At 40.3% G+C, this 12613-nt stretch overlaps 1 protein-coding gene and 1 long non-coding RNA gene across 4 annotated transcripts in view; one reads left to right on the forward strand and one right to left on the reverse strand.

Annotated features, from left to right (window-relative positions):
- Nucleotides 1-692: 692 nt before the first annotated feature.
- Nucleotides 693-4397, reverse strand: LOC139634679 (uncharacterized). Its single transcript, XR_011694020.1, has 4 exons — nt 3945-4397; nt 3434-3693; nt 2550-2624; nt 693-2421 (listed from the first exon to the last, which is right to left on the reverse strand). It is a non-coding gene; the product is annotated as an uncharacterized lncRNA (long non-coding RNA).
- Nucleotides 3403-12613, forward strand: part of LOC139634674 (electrogenic aspartate/glutamate antiporter SLC25A13, mitochondrial) — a 47283-nt gene continuing 38072 nt past the window's right edge. Inside the window, exons 1-4 of one of the 3 annotated variants that reach the window (XM_071501287.1) lie at nt 3403-3540; nt 4662-4715; nt 4871-5013; nt 10380-10495. In XM_071501287.1, coding sequence (XP_071357388.1) covers nt 3529-3540; nt 4662-4715; nt 4871-5013; nt 10380-10495 — 325 coding nt within the window. In that variant the 5' untranslated portion in view covers nt 3403-3528. Of the gene's footprint in view, nt 3541-4661; nt 4716-4870; nt 5014-5864; nt 5940-10379; nt 10496-12613 lie in introns of those variants that run through there. The other 2 variants (XM_071501288.1, XM_071501290.1) reach the window with 2 other exon arrangements.

Genomic DNA, 12613 nt, shown 5'->3' on the forward strand with positions numbered 1-12613 from the left:
TGTAGCAGTTCCCCGTGATACTCGACTGACTGTGCATCCCTTAGCATGTTTGTTTAATAAATCACAAGCAATACCAAAGAGACACACAACCCTCATTTATAATACAATACAGACTAAAAATCTTGCTCATTTAGCTATATCAATGAATTGGCAAAAAAAATTGAATAATATCACATTTTCTTCACATAGCTGGAACCATCAGCTGTTACACTTCAAATTTGTACACAGACCTTGCTTTACCCCAAGGAAAAGATACTCAATGAAGCTGGCAGTCCTTCCAAATTTTAATCTTTGCAAATTAAATCAGTTGGGGACTTTCCTGCATACAACATGGGACATGCCCCCTTGTAGATATTTATTATAATTTTATTGGATGCTTATACCCCTGAAGACTCCAACTTATTTATATCCCAGGGGAAACTAGGGTTGGTTGGATCTAGAGCAGCAAGACTGAGAACGAGTAGATGGAGGCTTCCACATTCACTGTTGCTCTATCAATGGTGTGGTGCATATATAGATACTGTATATTGAGTTATATATATATATATATAGATTTATCTGCGGCTGGGATCGATTGGCTCAAACTGGAGGTTCTGAGGGCCTGGGAGGGAGCACTTGTGACAGCAAAATCTTTACCTCAGTAACACTTTTAAAAGTCTATTGATGCATTTAGAGATTTTACATTTGCCCATCTTGGGGTTTGATGGAGAGGCAGTGTGGTGGGTGGGGGAGGGAGGAGGACATTTGTATATAAATACATATTCTGAGCTGAATGAACTGTAAAGTTGACTTACGTACTTTATTATACTTACTATATACTTTTTGGGGATGAATATAAACAATAAAGATGATTTATTTAAAAGAAACATTTTTTGAAATGATGACATGTTGTGCTAAAAAGAAAACAAAACAAAACAAAAAAAAACAATGATCCAGTGCAATAACATAATACAGTGCAACTTACATTTGACCCATGCTCTCCACCAACCCTAGGAAAACCTGTTTTGACAGTAAGTGACAGATCAATATATTCCTTAGTTACTTCTACATTTGAAGCCTTTTTGCCTTTGTGTCTCCATCGCATACAATTCTAAAAAATTTAAAAAACAAAAACAAAAAAAAAAAAAAACCAAACGGGAATAGTCAGAGTGATGGTGTTCCTGAGCAGTCGAAAACAGGACAAAGCCATTGCCACAAGCGGCCTCCTTTTTCAGGTCAAAAATGTCTTACAAATTTGAATCTCATTACCATGTCATGAATGCGTCTTTGGGAATCCATTAGGCATTTCCTGCCTAAAAATACAATAAGAATTCACATTCAAACTGAAAAAGAAAAGAAAGAGTGGGGAATGAGAATAAAGCCCCAGCGAGAACATTACTGTAAATCTGTTTTAGCTCTTTCAGTCCACTTAAGAAGAGAAAAAAAGGAGATGTGAGTGACTGACAGATGATAGCAATAAAAGTAAGAACAAACTGGCCATTTTACTGCGGTAGGGCCATTTGAGAAGGGATTATTAACTTGTCAGCATTTCAAACTGAGACACAACTTTTTCTCCTCCAAAACACATCCCCATGTCTGTGTTACTTTTATTAGAAAGTCTTTAAACCTTTTGACCCCAGAGGGCCTCCGTTATTGGCTGTTAATAGGGACACGCTGGTCAGTAGGGAGGCCCTAAATGCCCTATTAATCATTTGTTTAGAGCTCTGGTCTATTTTGGAAGCTCTGTGTTTAGGGTGAGTTAAAAATAGGAGAAGGCAAATTGAGACAGCCGTCCGCCACTCATCACTCAAGCTGTCAGGACACGTGGGCCCTTGGGGACGTGGGCAGGAGACCCCTCAAGCCGTGGAAGTTCAAAGGTCACAAGGTTTATCATTATTAGCCACTTACTCTGTGGCGGCTGACAGAATCATTGTTGGTTTGAATGCTAAAAATAGAGACTAAAGTGCTGTTCTGGAAATGACAAGCAACATCATTTCAGAGAGTGTAAGTTTTAAAGATTTTTCCATGTAAACAGTCAAGAGTTTCATGTCAGAGTCGCTGAACACTGTAGTTTATATGCCTCAAGTAAATTTTGCAGTTCATGAATAATACAAGAGCAAAGCAAATGCTGCTACATGCTTCCTACACTAAATGCCACAAGTAAGAGTTGTTTGCTGGCAGATTGACAGTGATGGGAAATAAAATGTCATGGGATCAAATCATTAATCTTGTCAAATATTGTCATATGACAGGAGAAAATACAGGTGTGGAGATTGCATCTGCTGATAAAACATTACTTACAGCCATTTTTCCAATAAGCGATGGACTCAGTGCTGTCAATATTTGGAGGGGATGCGAGGTATGCCCTGGCGAAGGCCATTTTGCGAGGAGCAGAGAGCCTGCTGGGAAAAATACAGTGGTTCATGCTGGGTCTCCGGGAAGCTGAAAAGCCACCAGCAAAAAGCTATGAATTATTCTGAGCGCAAAATACATTTTCTTTGAAGACTGTCGGGCCATTAGAGCCCTTTTGCTCCCTTTTAAATTGTTTTTATGCTGTGAGTAATGTTAACCTTTGCTTTTGTAGTCATGAAATTCTCTCTGCACCTTTTTCCCTCCCGGCACAAAGCACAGATGGTCTGGAAAAGCTGGAAATAAAGTATAGGAACCATTTACTGTGAGGAAAGAAGAGGCGTGAGGAAGGAACTAAGACTTTCATACTGATGTCTACAGACCTGTGTTCCGTAGTACAGTAGAGATTCGATGTGCAGAAGAATAAACCCACACAATAATAACTATGTTTCATTCACACTACAGCTCGGAGAGAATATTGCAGCAAAAACTTTGATGCTGATGGAGGATGAATATAATTTCACAGTAATACCATAGGAGATACAATTAAGTCCTATAACACATGCACTGTTGAGTATGAATTATATATATATAGTTTAGTCTATATATATTTTGGCAGGTTGTTGATGGCTGAAATATTTTTGTTCATGCTGGGGATGAGTAGAAGCTGTTATCAAATCCACAGACACTCTCTTCTTCACAGATACAAATACTATATACTATATTGTACCAGTCAAAAGTTTGTACACACTTTCCTTACTTTATATAGAATATGAAGCATAGGAAATAGAATAAACTTGTGATGCAGATTTCTTCAAAGGGAGCCATTTAAATAGCTTCACTAGTTGTATGCATTGGGCAGCTGGATGAAGAATTGATACTAGATGACACTTGGTATGACATACTATAACATACTAAGAGGCCCTTGTTCAGGGGCCCTGCATCACCTTAGGCCCTGTAAGATAAGTGGAAAAAAAAGTTTAATAGAAGACACAGGGATCTGACAAACACACACACACACACACACACACACACACACACACACACAGACTGACAATCACATTAATGGATCATTGAATGGATCTGACACGCGCAAGCCACTGACCAGCTGATCCTCTTTCATCCTCCTCCTGATCTCCATGGAAACGTCGTCACGCAGGAGGAAGTGAACGGGACTATTTGACGGTGAGCTCGCTTAGCATGGCAGCAAAGGTAAGCAGCCGATGAGTTTTCCACATCACTTTCTCCTCTCTCTGCAGAGCTGTCGCCTTGCCGGTGATGTGCTGGGTCCCGGCAGTGTCTCCTCCGGAGCTCTCCGCCCGGTAGGCGGTCTGTCCCCGGAGGGCTCGCTGTCCGCCGGTTAGCCTATTAAGAGGATGTGCTAGAGGTTAACACTAGCCATACGGCAATGACATTGAGGCTTTACTATAGCCGGTTAGCTAGTCCAGGTATATTTAGCTAACAGTGCCTAAGTCAAAGTGACTGACTGTCGTTTCAAAAATGATGCAAAGTGCAGCAATGATTCTGTTGCTGCTTTTTATCCACCCTGCTCCCCCCCAGGCCCTGTCTCTGCCACTTTACCGGCTGGTACCTGCTAATGAGCCGGTTGTACTCACCGGTAACCTTGGTTAGCATCATGCTACATGTTGTGGCATCTTGTCATAAACTACCTGCAGGTGCCAGACGTTTCTACAGACTTAAGGAGACCTTGTAACATGGTTGTGCTGTCATTGTTTGTTTGCAGTCACTATGTCCTGGAGCTGGTGTAATTTTCACTCTCACACACTCACATCAACTTCTAATATGAATAAATTAACAGTTTTTAACAGCTGTTTTTAAAACATCACACTAACATCAACCAGCAGGGGTTGATGTTGGGGTTTTGGGACCCTCCAGTGGGGCACAGGATAAATCTGAACGGTCACAAGCTGGTCAATGAGAGCAGAGCAGAACAATCTTCTGATACGCCAGATTAGGTTTGTGATGAAACATAGTAAACTCTGTATTCATCTACTAGTTTTTCCAAGAGGTTTTGAAATTCACAGACTGCCACACTGACTGGAACTTGCTCATGTGTATACATATGAATAAAGTCAAAAGCTCCATAAAAAGCTCGTAAGCGCACCTTGAGTTTAGGATAAAGATAAAGCTTTGTTTTTAGGGGCACAAGCCAAAAAAGGTTGGGAGCCACTGTTCCACAGTGTTGCTCAAACAATGCACCAAGACACACCAGGACGATAATGTAAGTGTGGTATTGATACGCAGTGGGCCATTGTGTTCGCTCATTGTGGATGAAAGTTGTATTCATAAAATGTTCACTTATTGTTTTGCAGGCAATTCTGCCTAGGAGGGCCGACCCCACTGAGTTGAAAGCCATCTTTGAAAAGGTGGGATTTTACCCATATATTTTTGTTTTCTCTTTTGTGTTTGCCTCTTATCAAAGAAGCTTTTCACTCATCGTTCGATTTATGTTTGTTTCTTCTTTTAGCAAATTCTAAAGCCCAGCATCTGTCCTCCTGTCTGTATCTGTTTCTTTTTACAGTATGCCAGCGTTAAGAAGAATGATGAGCACTTCATGTCACCGCAGGATTTTGTGAGCCGTTTCCTCCATGCCCATACTGACATCCGTCTGTCGGATGAGGCCACAAAGCTGCTGGCTGGAGTGGTGGACCAGAAGAAAGATGGGTAGGTGTTTCTAACATTTCAAACGTTTCACATAAATTAAGATGCTTGTACACTTTAAATTGCATAGATAATCCTTGCTGTTGGGAGGGTATACTGCTATTGTAAGTGGTATGATTTGTCACACTAGATGTGATAGATACAGAGCAAATATAACCGTAGGTTGTAAATGTAATAATAAAATTAGAGAATCAACCAAAGGGTGTCTCATGAGGATTGACATCATCACTGTTTGAAAATATCTCTGGCAGATCTCTGCTGATCTGACTGTGAAATTGTTATGCTGAACCTCTCTTTATGCCAGAAATTCATCTTCTCTCATTAATATTAAGCCAACTATTAAGTAAGCTTATGACAGACTCTTTTCAAAGCTATCAGTATATCCATTATGTATCCCTTTGATCATGTATAACTACCTTTCTAGTGTTATTTTGCATTTTATAAACAAATCTATGACTGAATCCTTTGGTGTAAAAAATGCACAGAGGGATGTTAGTACTTGAATTACATAGCAAGGAGACATCAAACCACCAAAGGCCCCTTTCAGGTGTTTCCTTCTTTGTAGATACACCCCCAATTTCACACTTACTCCTCCCCCCATCTCCATCACCCCTGTTTTTTACATTAATATGTATGTATTTAATGATACATAATGATGGGTAATAAAATGTTAGGGTAAGTCAAAAAAGATTAAAAAAAAAAAACCCTACATTGCCATGGTAACCACCTGGGCTTCTACAAAGAGCAAAGTGCACATGGCTGCGTTAGTTTCATGTTATTACATCTGCTTTAAGGTGTGTGTGTGTGTGTGTGTGTGTGTGTGTGTGTATGTGTGTGTGTGTGTATGTGTGTAGTGTGTGTGCCTGCATGTACAGAGGACGGTGAGATGGAGTAGTGGGGGTTTTGGAATTGGAAAAAGAGAGAGCAAGGTACCCACACGCGCACGCACAATACACATAAAAAACGCACACATGCACTGTAATTGCCCATGCTATTCAGGAGCACTCCGTTGCATTGTGCAGCTTTGGAGCAGGATAAATGGTGGCCGTGGCATCAGGGTAAATCTATTAGGAACCCATGGCCCAGGCTTTGTATCTAAACCTCATTTTGGTTTTGTGGAGGGGAATGGAAATGATATGGGGGCAAAACAGGAAAAAAAGTTTTTTTTTTGAATCTCTGGTCTCCCGAATAATGTTTAGACCTTGGTTTAGAAGTGATTCTTTTTTTTTTTTTGATGCTAATACTTTGTGATGTGTTATTTTCCTCCTGAACTTTGATGGATAAATGATTTGACGAGACAAAGAGTGTAGATGATTATTCTGCAGACCAGCGTCTCATGAGCACAAAGCAAATAGATATAGAAAGAGTGGAGATGCGGCAACGTCCCTCTCGTCTGTGCTAGCTGAAAACACAAATGCATTGTTTTTCAAGCGCTCAGCCGTGCAAACCTTATGAAAAGAACGGGGAGCAAGACAAAACAAACCACTTTAGTGGCTGTATTTTTCATCCAGCTCGCCCGATCTCATGCAAATATGTTTGTGAACAATAAGTTTTGGTTGGTATATGTGCGTAGTGTATTTGAAGCTAGTGCGCCTGCTGCTGTTTTTGTCAGGTAGGACTCCATTTCAACAAGATGAGTCAGGGGTAATAGATTTAGCGGGGGGTCGGACGGCAGGCAGCATGCTCGCTTACTTTTCTGTTGGGGTGTAGCTGTGTGAGAGAAATTTTACTTAGATGCCAGGGTGTAAACAGAGAAAATGCATTTGTCTGCCTCCCTCTCTGTGACTGTGTAAATCAGGGGATATAGTGACAGTCGTAACAATCTGTTATGTGGAAATCACTTTTCTCCCTCTTATTCTCGTTGCTCCCAGTGAGACAGATGAACAGGCAGATAGATAGATAGACAGATAGATAATAAAGAGAGAGAGAGAAATAGAGACAGGACTTTTGAGATGTCTCAATTTCCACGGATCAAACATTTTGTGTATGTGTGAACTGACATTCAGAACTGCAAGATGGTTTAAAGATTTTCCTCTTTCACTCAACTTATTTATGTCCTCTCTTTTGCCTTTATTTACATGCTTTCTCCTTCATCATGACTTTTCATTACACTCTCACATACCATAATGCACTCCAAGCTCCCTACATCTCCTTTTGGCTCCTTTAGACTCCCTACCGTTCTGCTTCTCTATTCCTTCTTCCCTCTGATATTTTGATAGAGGCATCTGTTCAAGTGTGAAGAAAAGACATTTTCCCCATAGACTCTTGTAGGTTTCCAAAAAAAAAAAAAAAACTTTGTTAAGGGAGCGTGCTGGGAAAATAGCAGTCTGCCAGCTGCTGTGGGCATTCTGGCCTTGGACTGGTGGGTGTCCACTCTTATAAACCGAAAAGATCCTGGCAGCTAGCACTCACCTGGGTGTGTGTGTATGTGTGATTCTGGGATGTGTCTGTGTGCATATGTCTGTGTGCAAGCATGCTCTGGGTGGGTGGAAGGCTGTCAGTAACAATGCCAAGATGCCAGGGACAGGGGATTATTGAAGCCCCTCCAGGCCCCTCTCTCCCACTACTATCAAAGAAGCAGAGCTGTCTTTCTATCAGCCAGGCCGAACCAACACCATGCTTTTATGTTACTTGTAAACAATGTTTCCAAGCCTGGCATTCGGTTCAGAGGAGAGTATTTAGATGCCTGCTGAGAAGAGACAGAGATAAAAGCCGGGTGGTGAAGATAATATAAAAACAAACAAAAATATATGGAATGCAGGGTGGAGTTTTTATGCAGCACAGACACTTTAAATCGCATTGTATTTGCATCTTAACAGAAGCATCATTCAGCTGTCATCTATAGAAGCACATGCAAGAATACAGTCTTTGTTTATGTCTTGTGTGTTACATCTCCCGTCCGATACATGTCACAGATATGTCTGTGCCTGTTTAAAGATTTAACAAAGTCCTGTGGAGTAAAGTAAGTACACAGTTCGCTGAGGAGATGCCATGCCACAGTATCACATTAGCCTTGTCTCCAAAGTTCATCCCAGGCTGCATAGTACATGGATCGGGCAGCCCTGGACACATGCCATAGCACTTGATGGTTGGGAGATGCTGTCGGTTTATTTGATTATTGAGTGTCTCGTTGGGGTTGGGTCTGCATAGCAAAAACGATGGCTTCCCCGTCTCGTGGTAATCATTTCGCAGCCGTCATGGCGCTGCTAATCAACCATCATAAGCTTCATCCCCGGCTACAGAGCTGTGTGTAAATGCTTATGAGTACGTGGAATGTTTCTAGTGCGTGTTATGGAGATGCCCCCTGGATCTTGTCTGGACTCCTTGGTCTAAACCATGGCCCAATCCCTCAGTGATCAACAGCCCTCTCAGTTACACTAATATGCTGATTATCCACGTCTGGGAAAACACAGACAAGATGACCAGTGTGTATGTAAATTGATGCGTGTGAATAAAAAAAGAAAAAAGAAAAAGAAATCTGACTTTTTCCCTCAGTTCTGCCTGGGAAACTAGTGCTATGAGTCTTTGCATTGCAGCCTGTACCTGCTAAAACTCATTTATTAACCTCTCTGAGGTTTAAGTTCAGAGTGTACTATACATCTGTCATGAATGATCATTATTGGAAAGTTTGATAATATTCCAGCAGCATGAGCGACAATGGTACTGGATTTGTTTTTAGCAGTGGATCCACAGTCACAGCTGTGTGCTTTTGTGTCCCCTTCCACCTACTTGCCATCAGCAGGGCCCTGCTCTTAAGAACTACCTGCTTAGTTGATAAAAAAATTAGTCTTGCCTTTGAAACAATGACAGCTGATTTCATTTGCCGCAGTGGAGAACTGTTTGCTCACTTTTACTCCCTCTCCTGACTTCTCGTGGTTCTTCTGTTGAGCTCTTTCCGACACACACAAATCTTTTCTTTTCTAATCCACTGTTGTCTTGAATGATACAAGTATGTATTTCTGAGTTTGTATTGAAAGCAGCTTTTGTGTTCACCATTTTTTTTTTCCTCGTGAATGTTTGAAGGGAGAAATTACATTCTTGTAGACTAGATTCAAAAGCCAGTAATCTAAAGTATCTCTGGTACTCAACAATTTTCAGAATAGGTCCCCTTTCTTGGTATTATTTTGATAACCAATACTTTTGTCAATGCACAGCTCTTTTCCTTCTCAGTCTGTCTCATCTGTACAGTATATCCTCTGCATACAGGTACATGCAGTATAAAGATGCACATAAGCACCTACGCCCAAACTTGAAACAGTCCATCTCCAAACAAACATCTAAATTTCATCAGTAACATAATTAATTAAAGCAACCAGGAAAATGTAATCATTGCACCCCCTCCACCCCCCTCCTCTTTACTCTCTACACTCCCCCTTGGAAATTGAAATAGGTTTAATAGATGGATGCTCGGGGACGGCTCATTAGCACTGACCCCTCCTGTAATTATCAGATCCATTTGTGAAATTCATAATGGACTTTGTGTGCAACTGTGAACCAGGACCGAAATAAAGGCAAGACTGCGTGGTCCAGTTCCCCACAGCAGGACTCTCCCAAGGGGGCTCTCAGTGGGTTCACACAATAGCAATGTTTATGTTTATTTTTATTTTTTTCTTGTTGATGATGCTAGTGGGCATATGTGTTACTATGGAGAGCCAGAAGATATAATAATATAACACAAAAAAGAGGAAGTGCTGTAAAGAAAAGACTCATAACCTGAGTTTCAGTGTTGATACAGATAAATCAAGTTCACAATTTCAAATTTTTTCCATCTTGCCGTCTCTCATATTGTGTTACAATTTCATTGAAATGAATTATATTTCCTCAACTGGCTCCCAACTCCCGCCTTGCCTGCCTACTTGTTTAAAATGGCACACTAAAATATAAAACTTCCTATTTAATAATTTTTTTCCTCGCTGGTGTAAAGTTGGCCCTCTCCATACCAGCTGCCAGCTCAGACCGGGAACACACACTGAGCTTTTTAAAATGTTTTCTTTTCTTGCTGTCACACTCGATGAGTTTATGACATTACATATGGAAGAACAGACTACTGAATAAAAGGCAGCTTGAATTACTTGTAGCGCAGATTGATAGGTTGAAACTAGTGTACTAGTTTTTAGTTTAATGCAGTGTTAAGATAACTTGTTTTTTTGAATTCAATATTTAATTTTATTCATGTAACTAAGGTCAAGTCTTTATTATGTATGGCTTAATGAATATTAGAGTCTCAGTGTCTTACGTATGTAGCTTATGAAGTATTTATACAAGAAACCTGAAATACTGTAGTAATGAATCAACTCAAATGACAGCATCTTACAGTCTTTTACAAACCTACCTGCTCTCTGTCTCTCTACCCTCCTCTCTTCTCTCAGGTTGATCTCCTTCCAGGAGTTTGTAGCCTTTGAGTCAGTGCTGTGTGCCCCAGACTCCCTCTTCATGGTCGCCTTCCTGCTGTTTGATAAAGCGGGCAATGGAGTGACCTCTTTTGGTGAGTAACGCTGCCTCTGATTTACAGGATTAGACAAAATAATACCGTAGTAAAGTTTGCACAGATGTGCTTTGTGTCTCACTGAACCATTAGCATGTACACAGCAGCTGCTGTAATGTGCTGCACAAGAGACCTGGAATCATATGCTGATCCTTGAAAAATAATAACCCCCCCATTTCTCACTCATTTTAAAATATTGCCGTTATGGTGTTTATTATGTCTTGTCTGTCTTTTCATATATTGTGGTCTTATTACTTTGTCTTTATTTAATCACTTTTTAAAAATCATCTTACCACTTGTCTTCTTTTGAATTATTAAAAAAACAACATTACAGAGATAAGCACGTTCTTACTTGATGAAAACAAAGTTATGGAGAAAGTAAACCTGCGGTTTAACATATGTGCTGGTCAGCTAACAAATTCGAATCGGTATGCAGTCCTCCTCCAAACTCCTAATGGTGTCATGTAAACATGAAATAAAAGTTCAGGTCTCAACACTACACCTGTGTCTTTGCATTTGACATTTAACAGAGACATTTTTTAGCCAATCCAGACAGAGCACTGTGACTGTTCCTCTTAAATGTGTCACTGAAGAAGTTTGCATACAAAGTCCTCTTTTGTTTACATGGGGGTCTGACCTCCACTCATCTGTTCTCTTATGGTTGTATCCACAAACAAAAATACTGTACCTCGTCTGTAAAGAAGGTAAGGTTAGGTTTGGAGGTGGAGAGGGCTGCTGGCAACTACGGGATGGAGATGAAGAAGGAGGAGGGGGTGGGTAGCACAATGTGTGTGTGTGTGTGTGTGTGTGTGTGTGTGTGCATTGATTGGCACCATTACTCTGATGCCTGGAAGCTCCGAGGTGAAAAGGGAAGACATTTGTACTCGTTGCTTATTTCACATTTGCCTAATTGATTTAAACAAGTCTAATGCCAGCCTTCTGTAGGTGTGCGAGGCGTTAGCACATTAGGCTTGATTTGAAATGCAGTGCACACATCCCGCTCGCAAACAGGGAAGAGTAAGTGAATTTCATTTTAATTGTTGCTGTCGACAGGGTGCAAGATCATTGCTGCTGATTATATATGCACATATGTAAATTTTCATATTTAAAAGGATCAATTAGAGTGACGTTGTCTTGGTGGCAATTAAAAGGTCCGCTGTTTTTCTGCGTCTCCCAAAGGTTAATGAATATCCCAATGCCTGTGAGTTATGAGACTCACATGCAAGTGGAAAATTGCATGAAAAACATAACACACATCATGCCATGCACAAACACCGACTGCAGTGTCTGCCACTTGCATCGGCCTACCATTTCACCAAAAGCAAATAACTTGTGACTGAGATTATAGACTTGTCAAAGTTGCTTTATTGTGATACATTACAGAATTCGTAATGTTTTTTTTTTTTTTTTTTTGCTCTCACTCTCTTTTTCTCTTTGCCATTTGTTAGATTAAAGAACTTCACCATGGCACCAAATAAAGAACTCCCTTCTTTATTACCTATTAAAAACATTAATAGCTGCAGCTTATGTTGCATTAAAGGCCTGTTTGTTCCCACATGCAATAAATGTCTGTGCTCTGATTTCTTTTTATTTCATTTTTCTGTAAAGCCATTTTAATTTGATAATAACCTGAGTAATTTCTGTTAAGTACAGGCGGCGCAGTGCTCTGAATTTTAGCACTTAAAAAATAAATGCATAATTTGGTGGAATGCTGAGTTCATAAAAATTGCAACGTAACATGGCACATGAAATGCAGTTGTGTCTCAGCCAGAAGGACAAAAAAAGAAAAAAAAAAAAACACTGAAAGACGACTGAGTGTTGACAGGTCTATAAAAGCTGATAATATAAACGGCAGGCTCTGGAGCTGCCTCTCCTTTAAAGAGTTAAAGGCTGTATATTTATTGCCTCATTAAAGTGTAAAAAAAACAATGCATAAGCTGTCTTCCCTCTGAAGGTAAGGCTGAAGTAAATATCACCTCTTTCTCTCGCTCTCTTTCCCTCCCTGTCTGTCTTTATAAAAAAGTTGTTTCTTTCCTCCTTTCCTTTCTCCCCTCGTTCAGCGCGGCTTGTTTGGTAATAAGAAACAGGTCACTCTATTGGTTTGTTTTTGTTTCTTTA

This window comes from Trachinotus anak, unplaced genomic scaffold (assembly GCF_046630095.1).
Source record: "Trachinotus anak isolate AG129_WGS33_773 ecotype Australia unplaced genomic scaffold, CSIRO_AGI_Tana_v1 ptg000016l, whole genome shotgun sequence".
NCBI classification, from domain to species: domain Eukaryota; kingdom Metazoa; phylum Chordata; class Actinopteri; order Carangiformes; family Carangidae; genus Trachinotus; species Trachinotus anak.